Below are 20,014 nucleotides of genomic sequence, written 5' to 3' on the forward strand. Positions count from 1 at the left end.
GTCAGCCATGGTCAAATATGACATGTTTGATGAAAGACGTTTCTGAGCTTTGAGCTATTTTTGTTGCTCCTGCAGTTTTTAAAACAGACTCATCAAAAAGACGAGTGTGACAAAGGTACTTTTGCTCTTTAATGGTCCCTACGATAAATACGTCGAAGAAAGGACGGAAACAAACCACATGTAATAACAATAAAAGACAGATGAAGTAAATTTCAAACTGCCCTAAATGGATAAGTAAAGCACTTGGGAGAGAAGCACGATGAAATCTATCTTTTTATGACAGATGTGGCTGCAGACGTCCTTTACTGGTCCCATGGAATCACTCAGAGAAATGAAAAAACCAAATAAAAGGCAGAAGTGATGGCAGCACTTAACGCAGGGTGGATTAGTTTTACTTTAAGCACCACCTCCATTATTTTTACCTCCTGCGGGAAACATTAACGTTTCTCTACACAATCATTTTAAGGGAAATGACACTTCGGTCATTTCTGTGAAACTTGCTTCCTCTACCAACTCACTAAGTCCACCCAGTCTTTTTTTAAATGGCGGCTGTGAACTATTTGTTAGTTTTTCTAAATCTGTACATTAGCTTTTTAAAGTGAGATGCAAAGACGAAGATTCACCTCGTTATTCTAGAGGCTGTTTTGGCAACAATTCACAATTCCATAATCATCCAAGCCATGTCTGGAAAGCTTTCTAATGCTTCCCTCCTTATTGTATTTATATCACTAAGAGCTAAGAATCCTCATCTTCTTTTGTATAAAACATCTCAAGGTCAGTTTTCTATTAAATATAAATAAATAAATATATATATATATATATACACACATATATGCCCAGTTTTCTCTCTTATACTAGTATATAATCTGTATTAAAGATGAATGTTTGTATGTTTTTTTCTTCTTGATATAAATCATTACTGGTTTCTACCACGCACATATTTTTAATCTGCCTTTAAAGAGCCTAGATTCCCATCACTACTCAAACTAGAGGGCCCACTCCAACACCGTTAATTGACCCACATGGTGACATTTCATTGACATGATGTACTAATGAGTAATAGAAAACTAGCAGGCTGCCTCCCAGGTCCGCTAGCCACGTCGTCCATATCTAAATCTGTCTCCAGTTCTCGACTCACCTGGTTTGGGTTTGGGTTTGCGTCCAGGTTTCCCTTTGATCTTCGGAGCCGTCTCCTCTGGCTTTGTTCCGGCTTCTTTTCCCTCTTTGCTGCATTTGCGGACTCTCCTCCGGGAGCAGCTGGACACGAGCAGCGCCGGGGACGGCTCAGCACCTGGACCGAGGCACAGAGCCGGCAGCTTTTATAGTTTAACTCCAGAATCTTACGTAGATGTTTAGAGACTCAGGAATTTCAAGTTTGTTAACAAGGAAAAAACAACGAAAGGCGAGAGGTTACTGGCTGACACCATTACGTCTGTTTGACTGTGCAGAGCTTGTTTCCTCTTAGAGATCTGACGTCTTCTGGAAACTATCAACTTGCAATGTGTAGAAATCAACAAGAGAATGTAAAACTAGAGATATTTTTACTGTAGTGAGTAGAGCTTCAGGTCGTTTCATTACTTTTTGCAAAGCTGTTTCCCTCAGTGTGTTAAAATGGACACTGGTGAAGCCTGAACAAGGTTCTAATTCTGGTAAACATCTACACATCCACTTAGGAAGCAGTTTAGACACACACACACGCACAAACACACACATACACTAAACTAATGCACAAGAATAGCTGCTTGTTAGAACCACTCTACTGGGAAAACACTTGTGCTAAAACCATCAATACACACAGACACACCCACAAGCTCACAGTGCACATGATTTAAAACCCAGCAGTGATGGTTAAAATGAAATCTATAAAACGTAAGATGGGGCGTGTCCTCACAGTGGATCTTGTAGTCGGGCGGCAGCAGTCGGATGTGGGAGAGCGGGATGCGGCCGGAGTCGCCGTCGTCAAACTCCACCGTGATCAGATCGTCGTTCTCGTCAATATCTGAACTTCCTGTTTTGGGTGGAAAGAAAACGAGCAGTCAAGCAGTGAACGTGTGATTTCGAGGCGAATGTGTTTAGATTTTTCACACCCAGCTCCTCCACCCAGCTGCAGCAGAACTCACTCAACTCAAAGTGTTCAATAAGAGCAGTTAGGTTTTCCATTAGCATGTGACTCTTCAAAATAAGAGCCTCTGCTGCATCACACACAGATAAGATCTTATTCCTTTAGTCTGTGCTGCCAGCTACAATCAAATTGTCCATGTAAGTGGATTAGGAATCACATCATGAAAGTCGTGGGTGTGTTTGTCTTGTGTGATGATGTTGTTGTACCGTTGACAACGGTCCCCGGGTACAGGCAGCGGTATTGCTGGCTCCAGTACGCAGCGATGCGAGTTCCCTCGGGGAGATAGCGCACGGACGGAGGCTTCACATCGATGATCTGCACGCAAGGAATGAAGAGCTCGTGAATGTCAACACAACACGGCATCGAACACGCAACATTTTTGTAACTGCTCGAAGTGTTTGAGCAGAAACAGAGAGAGATGAGGAGGATTGAGGAGAATGAAATGTTAGAGACGTGCAGGTTACTCACAGCTTCCTGCAGCAGTTGTTCCAAGCAGTAGATGTGAGGTCGGTTTCCTCTCTCTCCCTCCACCACCACGCTGTATCTGCAGGGGGGGGGGGGGCATCCAAGAGGAGTAAGGGCCAAACGTCTGGGGTCAACCCATACTTCTCATGACAGAATCCAGAGTCACTTCTGGTCTCTGTGTGATGTCTAAGTGGTCTCAGTTAGACGCAGAAGTGAGTTCTTATCTTGATTCTGACTGATTTGATGTGTGGCAGGATGGGGACTGTGTTGTCTTTTACAAATAATGACTTTAGCAGCTTGGCTCCAGCTGGAAGGTTGTGTGGCCGAGCTACAGCAAACAGCCACAGCCCACTGGAATATGAATCTTCTGCAAACAGAGCTGTAATTTGTTTTTATTATTTCCACCAACAAGCTGATGTTTTCACCTCTGTCCGTTTGTCTGTGGAGTTTTTCCTCCGACTGCATCTGTCCCATTAAATTCAATCAAGCCGCAACAAATTTCCCACAATCAGATATAATTCCACTAAATTAGCCTGAATTCTTAATCAAGATTTATGAATGTTTCCTGGGAAAATAATGAAAGTGATGATAAATCGTTCTGCTTAGCTAACCAACTGCTGGATGCAGCTTGATATTTTGCTTTGAGACATGAGATTGTTTTCTACTAATCTGATTTTCAAGAAAAAGAAGAACGAGACTATTACGCCAAATATCAAACTATCCCCCAGTGTAGCTATAGCTTCCCCACATGTATGTGATATGGAAAACTGAACAGGACTTTGTAAAAAACTAGCCTTTTTTTTTATCTGCAAAAATGCACCTGGCTACTTCACAAATCGAGGACAGCAAACTTTGCAGGACGCAGAACTGGAGCACGCTGATTGATTTGCAGCTTTTAATAGAGTAAACAGATGTGAGTTTCCTCTATTAAAGGCTGAAAATCCATCACCGTGCTCCGATATAGAGATTCAGAGCGTCTGTACTCACATGTCAGGAGAGTGCACCGTGTTCACGTGTCCGGCGTACAGCAGCTGGTCGTCCATCGGGATCAGAACTCTGAGTCCGTCCACCAGGGAATCCTTATCCAACACACACTGCACCGGAGCTGCACACAACAACATGTGTGTTAAGAACGCACATAATGACTTCAGTGTGTGTGTGTGTGTGTGTGTGTGTGTGTGTGTACTGACCGGGTGTGGAGGACCTCTCTGAGACACTGTGGCTGCGCGGGGTGACAAGTTCGTCTTCGCTGAAGCTGCTGTCCTGGTTGGGCTCGAAGTCTTCGTCTGCCGCCATGCTCTCCATCAGCCGGCTCACCGCTCCTCTGGAAGGCTGCAGACAAACAAACAGGGGCTTGAATTCCACTCAACTACGACTCCATATGAAGGCAGAAGAAAAAAATAATCTGATTTATATTAGCTCGTCTTTAAAAAGCAAGGATGGCCCTTAAATGAAATCTGTCACCCGCCTGAGGACTGAACCTGACTTTCTGCAAACTGATATCGCTACTTCGGTTTCATTCGTGGCAGCGCATCGAGCTGCCAGGTCGACACGCCGCATATCGACTTTTCAAAGGGAAACAGCGACATATTACAACACTTACGCTGTCGCATTACACACATTTTTTCACCACAACAAAGAGCCCTGCGAACACTTCAGCTGTTTTCACAACAAACTGGAGTTCTGGCCGGCGGCAGATGGAGAACAATACGACACTTGTGGCAGAAATCGCACAATACAAGAGGTTTGACAATAAAAGAGAAGAGAGTGGATCACAGGAGTCGGTTCATCTCGCCAGGCTTTTCTTCCTGTCTTTAGTGTGTGTGCACATTTAGGTCTAATAACTAAATTGCTCTGGTGTTTCGTCCTTCCCGGGATAATTAGGGCCACACCCATAATGACTGTGCAGCTGATCCATCATCACACTGACCTCTCTGGCCTTGGTCTTGGGTTTTGGTTGGCTCTTCCTCGTCGGGCTGAGGCTCAGCGCCAAGGGGACGTCTGTGATTGGACTGCACAGGACGGACGGGCTCACAGGCAGAGGAGAGTCCTTCAGCTTCTTCTTCTGCTTTTCAAAAAGTCACAAAACGTGCATATGAATTAATGGGGACATTAAAGATGTGCAAGACAGATTTACATCCACACACATACACACTCAGAGACACACACACACACGCACGCACGCACACACACACACTGGGGGTGGGATGCTGCCAGGATGCCTGCAGTTGTCCTTCCTTGTCAGCTACACGACACAGACAGCAGGGGAGTGCTGCACTGACTGAAGTACCGGGAAGCCCTGCTGGCACTTTGACACAAACACTTAAACATTCTCTATCTGCCTCTCTCTCACACACGCTCATACACACACACACACACACTCACACAGATGTCAGAGGAGAAAAAGAAGGCGATAGAACAGGAGTTTGAAGGAGAAGTGAGAGCACAGGGAGATTTGAAAGATTTGACTCACTTGCTGCACAACAATTAACGAATAATTAATTCATTATTGACGTACTTTCACCAGGTCTTTCCCCTCTTTGCTGGGCGGAGGGGGTTTGGGTCTGGGGGCGGGCTTCGGGGTCAGAGGTGGTCCTGAGCTGGAGGACGAGGTGGAGCAGCTCTGACTGATTGATCCCAGGCCCGACACAGACAGCTGAGTCGCTGAGGTCGTGGCGTCATGAAGGAAAATCCTCTCGCTGCGTCTCCGGCTCCAGGCCTCGTCCTCGCTGAAGCCTCCGAACCCGTGGCTGCTGCCGAGGTCGAAGCTGAATGGTCCGGGCGATCTGGGCGAGGGGCGGGGCTTGGGCAGGGGCTTGCGTTTGACTGGCGCTTCATCTCGCTTGGTGGGGCTGGTCTGGTCGCTGCGCCGGGTTGCCGGGGGCAACAGGGGCAGCTCTGGGGCGGAGCGCTTACCGTGGAGCAGAGAGGGAAACTTCCTCAGTCGCAGGTCTGAGCCGGAGTCTGACCACTCGCACTCTGATGAACCTGAGGAGAGAAGAGGAGGAGGGTCACTGGAGTCCTGCTTCCACAGGGTCTATAACTCAAACCTGTCCTCACAAAGAGAGGAGACACACACAGACACCCACACACACACACACGTTGGGAGATCCTAGAGATAAAACCCAGCTGCTCCCATAAACATGCAGCCAGTAATAAACTGAGGTGTTAGATTTTCTCAAATCAATAACACAGTAAATAGGACTATTGATCAAAATGAAACTAATACATAATTCAAGGCTGAATCATTACATGCACCCTGATGTGACAATTACAAATTAATGAATATTTAACCGTGAATCAATAACATAATCTTGAACAAATGCTCAGATGGTGAACCTGCTGAACCAAAATGAAAAAAAATTATATTGCGAAAAACCCCGCACACAACTCATTGTGTGTCCGTTATGCTTTTTTACCCAGAGTGCTTTGCCTGCTGCGGTGTTTGCCCTCATGGAGGAGGCTCGGGGGGGTCGCGCTGACGGGGAGCGCGTTAGCCGCAAACCGGGCCAGCATCCCCAGCCCGCTCTCCTCACAGCCGCCATCGTCGGAATCAAACTCCTCTTCATCATCTTCGTCCTCGGAGGTTTCTGTTTCAAAGAGAAGATTCGAGTCAAAGGTCAAATCACACCCCGTTGCTTCTAGTGTTCGACCCAAAGAGGAGATACAGCAACAAAAGAATCACAGCCAAGATGAAACTTCTCCTCAGACAAACACCGGGTTAATCCCTGTGTGGAAAGGAAACAGCCGTCTGGATCTTACAGTAACACACACACACACACACACACGCGCACACACACACACACAACCACAGGTCTCGACATGTCAGCTGATCAGAAATAACAGTGACGTGAGAGAGAGGATAGACTGTCCAAACCACTGCAGACGACCTTCAGTTACGCTGTGTAAGCGAGTTAGAGCAGGAAAATGTGATTTACCACATGCATGCGAGCCGCACACACACACACACTCACATACAGACACACACACTGGAAGAACCACGTGAGGAAACTGACTCGGATATAATTCATTATTACAAAACCCTTGAGAGAAGGTGACAGCACAAACACACACACACAAACACACGGGTGACAAATTAAAACCCTGAGTAACTGAACGGAGGAATATCAGGACTGCAGATGCCTCGGCAGCTTCAATGCTCGGTACAATGAAGCAGCTGACATCCATTTACGCTCTGTGGCAGGTGGTAACACACTGATCAGGCCCAGTCGATCCTGATTTTATACCAAGACGACAGGAGGGAAAGATCTAAGTGACTTTGAAAGAGGGTCCAGTCAGAAACACTGCTCATCTGGCTGATGTTTCAATGGGAACACTGACATCTGGATCTATTGGAAAGACGTCGGGGAAATCAGTGACTGAGAGTGTCAGTGCATCAGTTCCCCAGGAGGGATATAATAAGTACAGATGGAGTGTTTAAACCGCTCATTACAAACGTTTGAGAGGTCAGACGGATGAGTCATGGTCTCAACAAGTGGAAAAGAGCTCATCATCGGCTCTGTGGAGACATTTCGATGCCACTTGTCCTATTAGAGGGGGGGGGGGGCGGTCACCACTAATCAATAGAAAGTTGTTCTGAGTGATGCGAGGGGTCATTGACGCTTGGATGAATATTTAAATGGCTTTAATTTCGCTTCACTATCACCAGGGACATTTTGGGCCGACCTGTTAAATCACCCAATGGGGGAATAAGTTCTGAGACACTTTGGAAACGTTCTGACTCGACACCTTTGGTTTAAATTTGTCACCCGTCGATACAGACACACTTTCATTCTGCTGGTTAGCTGAGTATCACGTTAGCAGTTAGGTCCACGGCAGCAGATGAGCAGGAGGAGCGTCTCCTCGGGGGTTAGAGTGTTAACACTGAGGCTGGATGCACAGTACAAGATGTTTTATATCTTAACAGACGACATTAAAGTATGAAGATATCAGACTAATAAAATAAGACATTACTGGTGTTTAACTTTATTGAAAACTGTTTTTTTGGCTCAAAGTTTAACTTATGTAGTGATGAGTACACAACTGAAGTTAAACCCCTGGAAATCCGAAACAAAACTGGTTTTCTCGGGGAGTTAACTTTCTCTTTGATCAACACTTTGTTTGAATATGTCTAAAGTGGCTAATTTGAACATTTGCTGTGATTTCAGACTACTGAAATAAATCTTAACAATGTATATTGAGCCGCAGTTAATTCGTTTTAAATCAAAATCTGGATGCATGTGTTGTACTGTGAATCCACCTTGTGTTAACAGTAGCAGGCAGACACACAACAAGCAGGCACTGAGAGGACAGCCCTGTGAGGCCCCTTGGTATAATCGTCATATGAAGCTTGAGTAACCATGGTAACCTCTGCAAGCCGTCAAGTGGAGGAAACCATGGTTCTCGTTAAAGAGCTTTAATTTGTGAGAACAAAAAAAAAATTGTTTAAATAAAAAGGAAAAAGTTAATGATCTGTTTGTGGAGTTCAATTTCAGCATAGTCCATGTTAGCGGTGAACAAAAATAGAGGGAGGGGCACTTCCTACTTACAGAGCAGGTGACAGGGGTGTGGCCTCAGGCAGGGCAGCGCGGGCGGCGGCGGCGAGAGCGCAGCCTCGCCGTAGCGTAGCCTGGCCTTAGCTAAGTCTAGCTCAAGCAAAGCTTTCGCCACAGTAGACTAGCCGCAGCGAGGGTAGCGTGGGCACGGGGCTGCGCTAGTCCTCGCCCAAGCTTCTGTAATGTCGCAGTGGCAGCAGCACAAGCACATGGAACAGGCTGAGAGACACTCAAAGCATCATGGGTAGGACGGGGGAGAGGGGGTGAGAGGTGAGGAGGGAAAGGCGAGAGGACAGAGCAAGGTGTCTGAGAGAGCAACGTAAAGGGAGAAGGGTTATTTGAAGGTTTAGTAGACAGACACAGGAGCTCTATTGTCCAAATATCCCCAACATCTAATTCTATCACCTTTTTGTGCATTAACTTCCCCCCCACAACATCAAACACCAGGCCACATCATCAATACAACATTTAGTCTGATAGAAATGGAGCTAACCCCTCCACAAAACTTTAAAAAAAAAAAACAAGCAGCCCATCATTAAATTTCTCTTTATTTATGCTGACCAGGAAGAATAATCTCTGTCCAATCAGATTCAGCTCTGTGTGCGAGGTAAAGTGTTGTCTGAGCCTTTCCAGGAAGTCTAGAGGGATATTTGAGGAAGAGAGCACTGGAGGATGTGTGAGGTTCAGGTGCAGCTGGACAGACGGACAGAGACGGACAGACAGACAGATGAAGCAGACACAAGGACCACAGCGCTTCGCTTTCTGTACCAATCAAATCAACACCTTTAATAGAGCTTATGCGTACCAAAACTGCAATACAACAAAATCTCACAAATTCACACAAGTTTTCAAATGTACAAATGCTACAAAAACGGTTTTGCAATCCAGGCAATAAAAAATACACACCATAGAAATAGTTTTAAACTCTTTTTTTCAAAAAGGCAACTTTGCAGAGAAGCCAGCAGCGAGAGAGGTAGGGGGTTCGTCGAGCTAAAGCACACAAAGACTCGAGCTGCGACGGGATCAAAGACACAGTATCGCCTGACTCGACAGCAAGGGGGGGGGGGGCTGTAAGATTTGGTCAGTAACCTTGGTCGAAGGAGTCGTCGGAGGAGCTGAGGCCGGCCTCCTCCAGCAGCAGGGATAAGTGCTTGTGTTTCTTCTTCTGAGACTTCTGAGCGGACAGCAGGGACGTCGGCGACGATGCAGGCCGCCTCTTCCTGGTCAGGTCGCCATGGGAATGCGTCCCAGAGAGAGGGGGCCAGCCCCCCCGGGCAGAATTGTGCTCCTCTGAATCTGAGTCTGGTGCGGAGAGAGTGCGGTTAATGATTCATGAGGTCATGAGGTCACACGGACAAAAGAGATGATTTTCTCAAATTTCCTCAAACTAAACCTGAAATAATCCTGACTTGACTAAACGCATCTGCATGAGCTGATGGGTTCGACCTCGTTAAACAACCGACCAATGATAACGTTTCTACCACGACCATGCAACTGTTGAACAAGAGCAGGTGTCAAGAAGAAAGGGCGAATTGGAAATGATTGATATGAGAAGAAATATGGTGATAAATGAGCAAATTAATTGAGTTTGTCTGGTTGTTCAAATCCCATGAACATGCATCACCTGCAGAAACTACCCTCACACACACACTCAGCTGTCTGTAACTCTATCTGATCACGTGTCCGTCCTCAGGTACTCACTGTTGGAGCAGCTGCTGAGCTCGGATCTCATGGTAGAGAACAAAGCCGTCTTCTTCTGAGCTTTCACTTTCTGGACGCTCTCGGAAGTGGAAGCCTTGGCGGCCATCTTGTGTTTCCCTCCTTTGGCAGCGGAGTGGACGCCGTGCTCTTTCATCCGGCCGTCAGAGGACTTGCCCTTCGACTTGTCGGATTTGTCGCTGGAGGAGAGTTTGCGGGAGGCGCCGAGCGAGCTGAGCTGTGAGAGCGAGAGCGCTCGGTCCAGGTCCGACGCCAGCTGCTCCTGCTCAAACTCATGGCCGCGCTTTGCCTTCAACACCTGAGAGCGACACGAACAGACCCACTACATTAATTAAACAGAACAAGTGCATCAAGTTGTGGGTGTAATCAGAACATGCACTTTGATGGTGTTACCTCTAGAGTGTGACTGGTGGAAGGTTCCTGTTCCGTCCAGCTCTTCTTCTTCTTTTTCTTCTTTTTCACCTTCACTCCTCCACCTCCTGCCTCCGTCTCTTCCTCTTCCCGGGACACACAGAACCTCTTCCTCTGTCCTTCCCCAGCTTCAGAGTCCTCAGAGTATTGCACTGTCCTTCCCACCCTGGCATGAGAGAAAGATTGCTCAGTATGAAGCCAAAACCACAACATACTGATTAAAAGAAAATAATGATTTCAGCTGCAGGTCATCCGTTGACTCACTTTCCAGGCCTGCTGTCCAGTTTGGGAGGTGTGGCCATAAGTTTTCTCTTCCTGGGTCGCCCTCTGCCCCGTCTGGTGAGACTCCGCCTCTCATCCTCCTGCTGTAGCCGCTCTCTGAGGGAAACATAAAAAGAGTCATGAGGGTTCGTCTAGGTTTGAGAGTCGGGAACATAATCGTGTGAATTAGTAGCCACAGTGTGATTCAGTCATTTTGAACATAATCCAACCCCTGTGACCCGTGTGACCCTTGTGACCCCTGTGACCCGTGTGCAGCAGCACTCACTGCTTGTCTCTGCGTCTCTGCAGCTTGCTCATCTCTCGCTGCTGCTCCTTGTACGTCTTCTGCAGCTCAGCCAGGCGGATGCGGTACTCCACTTCCACCGCGTCCATCATGTCCGCAGACATCTTACTGTACAGCTGCAGGGACGAGAGGAAAAAGATTAAGGGAACAAACTGATAAGACTTTCATCAGTGGGCAACCATGAAAAGTTTTCATAATTTTACCGGCTCCTTCCTCTGCCTCCAGCTGTACTTCTTGTTGGGGTCCAGAGTTCTGGGCAGATCGATGTGGGACTGTTTCTCTATGGCCTCCAACAGGACCTGTCTGCTGGCCTCAAGGAGACAATCCAGACCTTCTAGTGTCAGACCTGGAGTGGATGTAAAGAGAGAGTATTAAACTCTATTTGTATCTTATTATCATTTACATCTTCCTTCAATTTCTTCTACACTCACTTTGGCCCTGGTTGATTTGCTCCATCTCTAATTGCGCCATTTGGCTGAGCAGGGCCATCCCCTCGAGGGCCACCATCTCCAGAGGCCCTGCCACAGGAAGGAGATCTATCTGGGGTAGGAGTATTGGGGCGGGTGGGGTGTCGGGGCGGGTGTGGTTGGCCATCTCGCTGGCTGCCAGCAGGGCGAGCATCCCTGCCATGGGATCCTCAGGGCCGAAGACCAGCGGGAGAGGAGAGCTGGAAGTGGAAGGTGGATAAACAGGGGTCTCCTGTTCAAGTTCTTTCTGATGGGGAGTGTGGGAGTCAACGGGAGTGTCTGGTTGTTCCTGTTCACACACAGCACTGGCGGTTTGCTCCAGAAGAACTCTCTTCTGAGCCGATTCCTGACAGTCTGAATCTGCAGTGATGCATGGTGGGTATCGTGTTTGCTCTGGATCCTTGATGGCGATTGGTTTGGGCTCAGCTTCTGTGAGTGGAGGGGGTGGAGGGTACGCTGCCTGGCATGGGTAAGAGGACACCTCCATCTTGATTTGTTCCTTCTCTTCCTCCCTGACATCTTCCAGCCTTTCACCTCGTAGTGGTGGAGGACTGGGGACGTACAGACGCAGCGGCGGAGGCTGAGGCTTTGAAACTTCCCCATCCGTCTCTCTGTGTGGGCTGGCTCGCACAGGGCCGCAGCGAAGGTGACCCAGAGGTTCTGGCGCCACGCCCAGCAGAGGCCGCTCCACACCGGGTTCCTGTTTGAGGAAAGACCCCGTCTTCGATGGATCTAGTTTCTGTGGCTTAATGTCCGTGTCCAGGAGCCTTGAATGGATGTGTGCTGAGGGTAAAGGGGCAGCTGATGGTGGCGAGCGGGAGCGGTGTCCTGGGACCAGCTCTGTGTTTGTCCCTGTAGGTGCTGGGATGTGATGAGAGGGAAACGGGGGGCTAAATGTGGCAGTGACAGACTGGTAAGGGTAACCTGGAGGGACATCTGGAAAGACAAAGACGGGTTTTAATCAATATGAAACCTTCATCTTATCTACACAGCTTTACGTCAGTGCTGTGAAGCTGATAACTCACCAGGGTAGATGCCCTGAAAGGGGGCGGAGCCCGGTTTCCGTCCGTCCCTCTGCTCCCTCCGTCCCACCTCCTCCTCAGCCGCCTCCTGCTTAGGCCGCCGTGGCGAAGACGGGGGCGGCGAGGCAGAGCGGGGGGACGGTGGGTGCGGCAGGGGGGTCGGCGAGTGCACCAACACTCTCTGCGCCGCTTCCTCTGACTTGAGCCTGGTCACAGGCGAGCGGAGCGGAGGCAGCGGGGTGAGGGAGGACGTGGAGGGCGTTGGCGTGCGAGAGGGACGGGGGGGTTTGCGAGGATGCAGGACGGGTGAAGGCGATGGGGAGCATATTGAGGAGGGTCTGGGTTTGGGGTCTGTGTTCCGCTTGTCTGCCTTGTCTTCCATGTCTGACCGGTGCTCGCTGGCCTTTAAACGTTCCTGAAACACAAAATAGGACCGAGTAGAGTGTGTGTGTGTGTGTGTGTGTGTGTACAGTGCATGTATGATGCAAGACTCTGCTTCAGGGTAAAAATAGCAGTTTGAGTTTGCACTGTTCAGATCTCCATGACAGTTATTCTCCTGCTGCACCACAGCACTGAATATGCATTTTACCCACAACTGGAAATTGCATGTAATTCATGCTCCAATTACTCCTGTTAAATGCAGCTGCTGGAAGAGACTACCGACCTCTTTTTGAAAATAAAGATTTCCATCTTTACTGGGAACCATTGGGCTCAGGACAGGGAGGGTAAAGAATTCACAGACGGCCAAACGTGTCGTTTTTTTCTTGTTGAGGGCAACTGAAGACACAGAATCTGCCCTGTGACTCCTCATCACGTCACAGAGAATGTGGGTTTACGTTTGCATGTAATAATATCTAAGGTGGCTAACTTTTCCACTGGTTCCTTCAGGAAAATAAAGTAGGATCTTCGTGGCTAATGCGGAGCCCCCAAGATGCCCTCATTATTGTCTTGCACTACATAAACGTGACCTAAGGACATTTTAAGTCGGACACACTCGTTGTGGTGTCTGTATTTTTTTGATTTGTTAACATATTCCATTAGGGTGTTAATTGATCTCCACTTACAACAAACTGCGCACTCCTCTGCAGCTCCAGGACCTGAGCTGTGTGCTGCTGGATCATGAGCAGCTCCTGTTGCCGCAGCATCTGGTGCTGGGAGAGGAGCTGGAGCTGGGCGGCGTGCTGCAGCGAGCTGCCCGGACCGTACACCCCCGACCACACCGGGCCGCCACGCTCCAGGACCTCGCCTCCTGCAGAACAGTGAAGGGAGACGTGAGGAAGACGGTAAACTGAGGTGTCCGAAATCACTTACCAATCACTAACAATAATTAGCATCAATATGTTGCATAGAGCTTTATATACCATCATGCATTGTGCTTCAGGAAGCAGAAAAATAAACATATATGTTGTTCACAATACCATATGGACTGAATATTCATTTATTTTGCTAAAATGCAAGAAATGTAAAAATCTGTGATTTGCTTTGTAGCACTTGCATACAAACAAACACCCAGACAGAGAGCGGCCTTCATACCGTAGTGTTGCAGGTGCTCAGTAGGGATGACTATTAGCTGCCCAGACTGGGGGTCCCTGGCAAACTGGTAAGACGGCGGTAAGGAGCCTTGCAGAGAGGGGGGGTAACCTTGAGGAAGGGTCTGGTGGAGTGAGGAGGGACCGAGGCCTGAGGAGGGAAAGGACAGGATCCAGTTTTAAAACCCACACAGAGAAGTCTTGATGGAGTTACATATGAGAGCATACAATGAATTTAGCTGCTTTTGATTGGTGTCTACACAGAGCGGCCCATAGGGAGCTCTGTCTCCATGTTTTCAGATATAGAAGTATGTGTCCTGATGCTGTCATTTCTGGACAGGGAGCGACAAAGGAGGAGGTGGAGGAGGAGGAGGTCTGGAATGTCCTGCAGAGATCAGGAATGTCTGTTGAGCTTGACCCTTGGAGGCTGTTGCTGGACGGCCACTCGACAGACACCTCCCTGTTCAGCTGCACCAATCAGGAGAGGGCTCCGACAGACGCAAGCATGTCATGTGTTGGTGTTGGGTTGATATACACTCTGTCTTTAGCACCAGCACGATGACACTGACACCTTCTGAAGAGGCCACATTGACGCTACTTTACTGCTAATGCTTTGCTTTGGTACCTGACCACATCGGAAAGTTTAGCTTCAAGAAGAGAAACTTCTGCATAATGTCCATCATGTGGAAAAGCACTTGTTTTATGTCCAATCTACACTGATGTAAATATTTTATAAAACAAAGATTTCCCTAGTTTCTAAGCAACTACAACTTGCATGTCATATACGTACTGTATGGGCTGCTGGAGAGCCAGACTGGGGGGCCTCCTGGCCGGGGCATCCAGGGGTGGGAGGTCAGAGTGCCATGGTCTGGGGGCCAACGCCCGGCCCCTCCTGTCACCATAAGGTTGGGGTTCATGAGGCTGGGGGTCATCATACTGGGCGTCAGGCCGCCAGACAGAGGAGGAGGATGCATCTGCGTGAACTCCGCCAGCTCTTTGGACTCTCTGGATGTAAACGTGACACATTATCATTACTGTGCTCAGAAGTAGATTTATGACAAGGAGTTTGATGACGTCATCAGTCACCGCGGCTCACCTGAGCACTTTCTCCTGCTCACGCTCCAGTCGGCCGGCCAGCAGTCGCTCTTCATGGTGGCGAGCGCGCTCCTCCCCTCGCTCCTCATCTACCAAGGGTTCAGGCACAGGGGAAGCGAGACGGATTAGACAGGGTTGTTTAGTGCCTGTTTGAGAGATTCCTACATTAACTGTGTGACTTACACTTATTACACTGGGTGACTTTATGAACCTAAGCTTGCTGACGCAGCCAGCAGGGAAGGTTAGCTGCTGAGAATTTTCCTCCCCACATAAAACCCTGTTATTTGTTATGCTCCTTATTTGTTATCGGCACATAACACTCCTCATTTGTTATCTGTGGTGGCCAAGGCCAGACTGAGATGGACCATGGGAAGATAGTGTTTGAGTAACTCTTCAGTGTGTGAGAAGCTGGGCTATAAATGACTTCACTCGCTCACCTCAGTGTGTCACCTGACACAGATTGATATGCAAACATAAGGTAGAATAAATGTACTGGGAGTGATTTAGACAGATATCAGTCCAGGTCAGACTTGGAATAAACACCCGTCCTGAATGTGTCTCCTGTGATATGATCCAACTTCCGCTCTATACGCAAATAATCATATACATCAATAACTTTTGTTTTTACCCATTTGAAAAAGGTGTCATAACTATCACCTAGAATGATGACAAATTAAATTATCCGTAGTTGTGGGTGTGTTAGGTTTATATATTGGAGAATCCCGTACGGGTGGTTAATTTATCCAGGTTCATGACCTCCCTTCATGTTTGTGTGCTTGAGACAACGACAACACCGTCATGGCGCAAGAGTCTAAAAGATCCAAAGTCACCATGGAGCGACAAAAATAAAGTTATTAACGTTATGGTTTAATACGCCATTACTGCACCAGACGTTTCATGCATGAACAGGAGCAGCAAGAGGAGCAGAGCTAAAGCTGGGATGCAAGAAATGTCAACACAAGCAGGTTGTGTTTGTGTGCAAGTGCAGAGTTTTAAATGAGAGCATTAAAATCAGAACACAAGATCAATAAGAGTACTACTCAGCATCCCTGAGATTCTCTACATGTATTATATTATACACATGCTGTCTTCGTAATGGTGAAACAAAACTTAAAAGACAAGAGCGGTTACAAATCAGATGTTGGGCTGAAGTCTGGACACAAATACCATGTGCAATCTGTACAAACACACACACACACACAGAGTGACAGCTCTCACTCCGAGTGTCAGATCTCATCAGTTACTAGCCTCCTCTGCTGCCTTGATACACACACAGTCTTAAACCCATGCTGCTTTACTACGAGGGGCCAGCGGCAAGCGGCTGAGACGGAGAGAGGAGAGAGAAAAGAGAGGAGAGAGAAAAGAGAAGAAGGAAAGCAGCGGCAGCAGCACTCAACCAAGCCACCCAGAATAAACATGAGGGTCTCCTCCTCGCACTTTCCATTTAACCCTCTTCCATCTCATCAATGCTGACTGAAGGTCCCTGAGCAGCAGAAAGGTTTTATACAAGTGAGCTGAATCCTTCAGTTCTGCTCTAGAAGTGTGTGTGTCTGTGCTTGTGTGCGTCTGTGCGTGTGTGTCTGTAGCCTGCAAAAGGGACAAGAGACTTTGACAATCCCTGACATGCTCCGCAGGAAAGGTTTCAAGACTGTTACCAAGGTTACGGGGAGCCTGTCCCACATGCTATCCTCCCTGCATCAGAAAACCAGCGATTAGCGCTGCACGCCCCCTCTTTTTCTCCACTCCTCCATCGCTGCTCCTCTCTTCATCTCACACTCTCTTAACTTCTTTACTTCCCGGCATTCCTCTCTCTTCCCGTCCATCAACCTATCGACCACCGTCCGTCTGTTCACATCTTATCGTTAGCCTCTCCCTCCGCTGCTTTCTGCCTCCCTCCATCTGTCACTCATCCATCCATCCAGCCTTCCATTTGGATTTTCACTGTAAATCCTTCACCGTTTATTTAGAGCACTTCATTCTTAACACAGGGGAATGACGCTATTAAACCAATCACTCGGCTCAAGAAAGGAAATGAATAAACCCCCAACAGGGATGCATGTGCACGCACACATACATGCGATTACATAAACATCTTCACTGTAATGCACACAATTCCTCATGTAAACTCTCACACACACAGCCGTCACTCTCAAGAATAATCCATTGCTTAGCAACGCTATCATGGTCTTATTGTAATTCAAGGCTTGTTTATAGCTTTTAGCTTTACTCTGTAATGAAATGTTTAATGGGGAGAGTGTGGAGGTGGGGTTGAAGAAAAGAGGAAGAGAAGGGGACCAGGAGGGACGGCCCCTGCAGAGACCTCCTCAGAGAGGGAGAGAGAGAGAGAGAGAGAGGGAGAGAGAGAGAGGCTGAGCTGTGGATGGACAGAATAAGCATGGAGCGGAGAGAGAAACAGAAACAAGAGGAGATGGAGTGGGAACACTGTCGCTGAATGACCTTGATGTCCAAGAATAGAGAGCACTATGGCAGGAATTGCTATGCAGCACGGAGAGCTGACTCGCCAAGAGGAGCCTTTCAACAAAATACATCCCATGACACGATTAGAGAAAAGTTCTTTTGACTATTACGGTCACGTTACACGCATGAACACCTCAAAGTCAAACAGGGGGCAGAGGAAATATGACTTTAATCTGAAAGAAAATGAATCCTCTATTATTCATGGAAACCAAAATGAGGAATCACTTGTTCTCGGTTCATTTAACTAAACGGATCCATGTTCCCTGCAGGACCACAGCCCAGTCCAAAGCAGAGGCAGGAGCAAGTACATTGGAAAATGTTCCAAATATATTAAATACACTTGGTTTAACTTGTCAGAGAGAAATATAAAGATCAAGTGACCGTCACCACGTTACAGTGCCGAAGTCCTTTTAAATATTTAATTATTCAGGTGTATGGTTTTTATTCACGTGCAAAACACAGCCAACAAAGTTTTACTGGAGTTGCAGAATGTGCACCTGAGTCAAATCATCTTACCTTTAATAGCAGTTTGCAGAAGGGGTCTCTGTGTGTCTGAGGGTCCGCTGGCTGGTTTGCTGCTGCTGCCACAGTCCCTCTGCCGGGCCACAGCCACAGCGATGCCCACCGGGGGGTGCCGCACCTCGCCCTCCCCCTCCCGGCCAAACGAGCGAGCGCTGTCCGGCCGCTCCTGCTCCCTCTTCAGCTGGGGAGGGACCCTCAACGCCCCTGGACCACCAGGTCCGACCGGTACCCTTTCCCTCTCTCTTTCTCTTTCATGGTCTCTCTCTTTTTGCCGGTCCCTCTCTCTTTCACCATCCATGCCAATGTTACCCAGACCTCCAAAGGGCCCTCGGCCGTCTGCGGCGAGTCTGGCCGACCCCGGACCCTCAGCAGCAAAGTTTCCGCTGTATTTGATCAGACTCTGCATGGCTGAAACCTCCTGGGGGTCCGATTCGGCCCCCGCAGCTCGCTCGCCCCCGCTGGACCCTCCCACCAGTGGCCCCCCGGGTCGGTAGAGAGCTGATGGGTCCAGGTAGCGTCTCTGACTCCCCTCCTCACCTGAACGCCCATGTCCATGTTGGGAGGTGTGAGTCTGGGGAGAATGGCTGTGGGAGTGTGGGTTGCTGTTGGGCCGGTGACTTGTGTGTGGGGACAGTTGTGTTTGTGTAGGTTGGCTGTGGGGTGAGGAGAGTGTGTGTCCGTGTTGAGCTGCCAGAGCAGCCATGTGAGTCGTGGCATAATTAGCCAATGGGCTGATGTTATTCCACTTAGGCTCCCCCCCTGCACGCTCCACACCCAGTCGGATGGAGTGTTTAGAGGTGTCCCTGGTTTCTGGGCTGAACCTTGATTGACTGGAGGAGTCCTGTCCTCGTTTACCAATGGAACCATTGGAACAAATGACCGAACCTTCCTCTCTCTGATTGCTTGAATCGCCAGACTGGGAGAGTCGAGGATGATCCATCAGGCTCCTCTCAGGAAACCTGTAGCTCTCCCTCTCCCTGTCCCTCTCCCGTTCCCTTTCTCTCTCCCGTTCACGCTCCCTTTCTCTCTCCCGCTCTCTGTGTTTGTCGCGGGCCTGTGAGGCGATCTGGATCGGCCCAGCCCGCTCGTCGTAAACCTCCACAGAAGGCACATACGTAGGTGCGGTGACTCGCTGTTCTCTGTTAGGGTCTCTGGGCGTGGAGGGGTGGGGCAGACCAGCGAGCGCAGGAGCAAGGGCGTAGGACATTTGGAGATTCGCAGCCGACATTGCCGCAGAATCGTTCCGTCTCAGTCTGTCTGGTTGAGAGTTTGAGTTATTTGCGTTATGGTTGTGATGCGGTCGAGCGCCGCCCTCTTCCTCCCGACTCCTCCTGTCCGTTTCTGGTACATGGAACCTGCCCGCACCCCCAGGTGAGGGGAAGGTGGGCTGGAGAGGAGAAGGCCTGGATCTGGCCTCCACTGTGGAGGGATGAGAGTGTGATTTCTGCTGGTGGAGGTGAGGATGAAAAGACCAACCATCTCTGTCTCTCTCCGTGTCCCGGTCCCTTTCTTTCTCGCGCTCCCGGTCCCCGCTCCTCGCCCGGCGCTCCTCCTCGCTCCGCCCATCTTGCGTCAGGTCCACCACACTACGAGGCCGCTGCTCCTCTCTTAACCGCTGCTCCTCTCTTAACCGCTGCTCCTCCCTTGAACGCTGCTCCTCCCTTGAACGCTGCTCCTCTCTTGACCGCTGCTCCTCCCTTGACCGCTGCTCCTCCCTTGACCGCTGCTCCTCCCTTGACCGCTGCTCCTCCCTTGACCGCTGCTCCTCCCTTGACCGCTGCTCCTCTCTTGAACGCAGCTCCTCTCTTGACCGCTCCCTGTCCCTCTCTCTCTCCCTCTCCGCCCGGTAGAGCCGGTCCCTACCGCAGTCCCGGGACGTCCTCTGAGGAGGCGTGGAGCTGGACAGGGAGGTCGGGGGCGCAGCCGGAGGATGGAGAGGAGACTGGCTCAAGGAGGCCGGCAGGTAGAAACCCTCTGCAGCAAACAAAACATTAAAAACACATGTCTAAAAACCAACAGATGATTAAGATTCATGCAGACTGAAGCACAGAGGTGAACATAATG

The 20,014-nt window shown here is 49.0% G+C and overlaps 1 protein-coding gene across 1 annotated transcript in view; it reads right to left on the reverse strand.

Annotated features, from left to right (window-relative positions):
- The window catches only part of tnrc18 (trinucleotide repeat containing 18), a 45,009-nt gene that overhangs the window by 7,450 nt on the left and 17,545 nt on the right, over window positions 1-20,014 (reverse strand). Inside the window, exons 5-27 of the mRNA XM_061090930.1 lie at window positions 19,745-19,924; window positions 17,945-19,555; window positions 14,952-15,039; window positions 14,646-14,860; window positions 13,860-14,006; window positions 13,391-13,575; window positions 12,330-12,741; window positions 11,269-12,240; window positions 11,041-11,183; window positions 10,820-10,953; window positions 10,537-10,650; window positions 10,255-10,438; window positions 9,844-10,159; window positions 9,232-9,444; window positions 6,007-6,177; window positions 5,106-5,575; window positions 4,518-4,652; window positions 3,778-3,919; window positions 3,575-3,692; window positions 2,591-2,666; window positions 2,329-2,437; window positions 1,892-2,008; window positions 1,139-1,291 (exon numbers count right to left, since the gene is read on the reverse strand). Coding sequence (XP_060946913.1) covers window positions 1,139-1,291; window positions 1,892-2,008; window positions 2,329-2,437; window positions 2,591-2,666; window positions 3,575-3,692; window positions 3,778-3,919; window positions 4,518-4,652; window positions 5,106-5,575; window positions 6,007-6,177; window positions 9,232-9,444; window positions 9,844-10,159; window positions 10,255-10,438; window positions 10,537-10,650; window positions 10,820-10,953; window positions 11,041-11,183; window positions 11,269-12,240; window positions 12,330-12,741; window positions 13,391-13,575; window positions 13,860-14,006; window positions 14,646-14,860; window positions 14,952-15,039; window positions 17,945-19,555; window positions 19,745-19,924 — 6,405 coding nt within the window. The remainder of the gene's footprint in view (window positions 1-1,138; window positions 1,292-1,891; window positions 2,009-2,328; window positions 2,438-2,590; window positions 2,667-3,574; window positions 3,693-3,777; window positions 3,920-4,517; window positions 4,653-5,105; window positions 5,576-6,006; window positions 6,178-9,231; window positions 9,445-9,843; window positions 10,160-10,254; window positions 10,439-10,536; window positions 10,651-10,819; window positions 10,954-11,040; window positions 11,184-11,268; window positions 12,241-12,329; window positions 12,742-13,390; window positions 13,576-13,859; window positions 14,007-14,645; window positions 14,861-14,951; window positions 15,040-17,944; window positions 19,556-19,744; window positions 19,925-20,014) is intronic.

The sequence above is a fragment of the Limanda limanda genome, chromosome 17 (assembly GCF_963576545.1).
Source record: "Limanda limanda chromosome 17, fLimLim1.1, whole genome shotgun sequence".
In the NCBI taxonomy this organism is placed as follows: Eukaryota; Metazoa; Chordata; class Actinopteri; order Pleuronectiformes; family Pleuronectidae; genus Limanda; species Limanda limanda.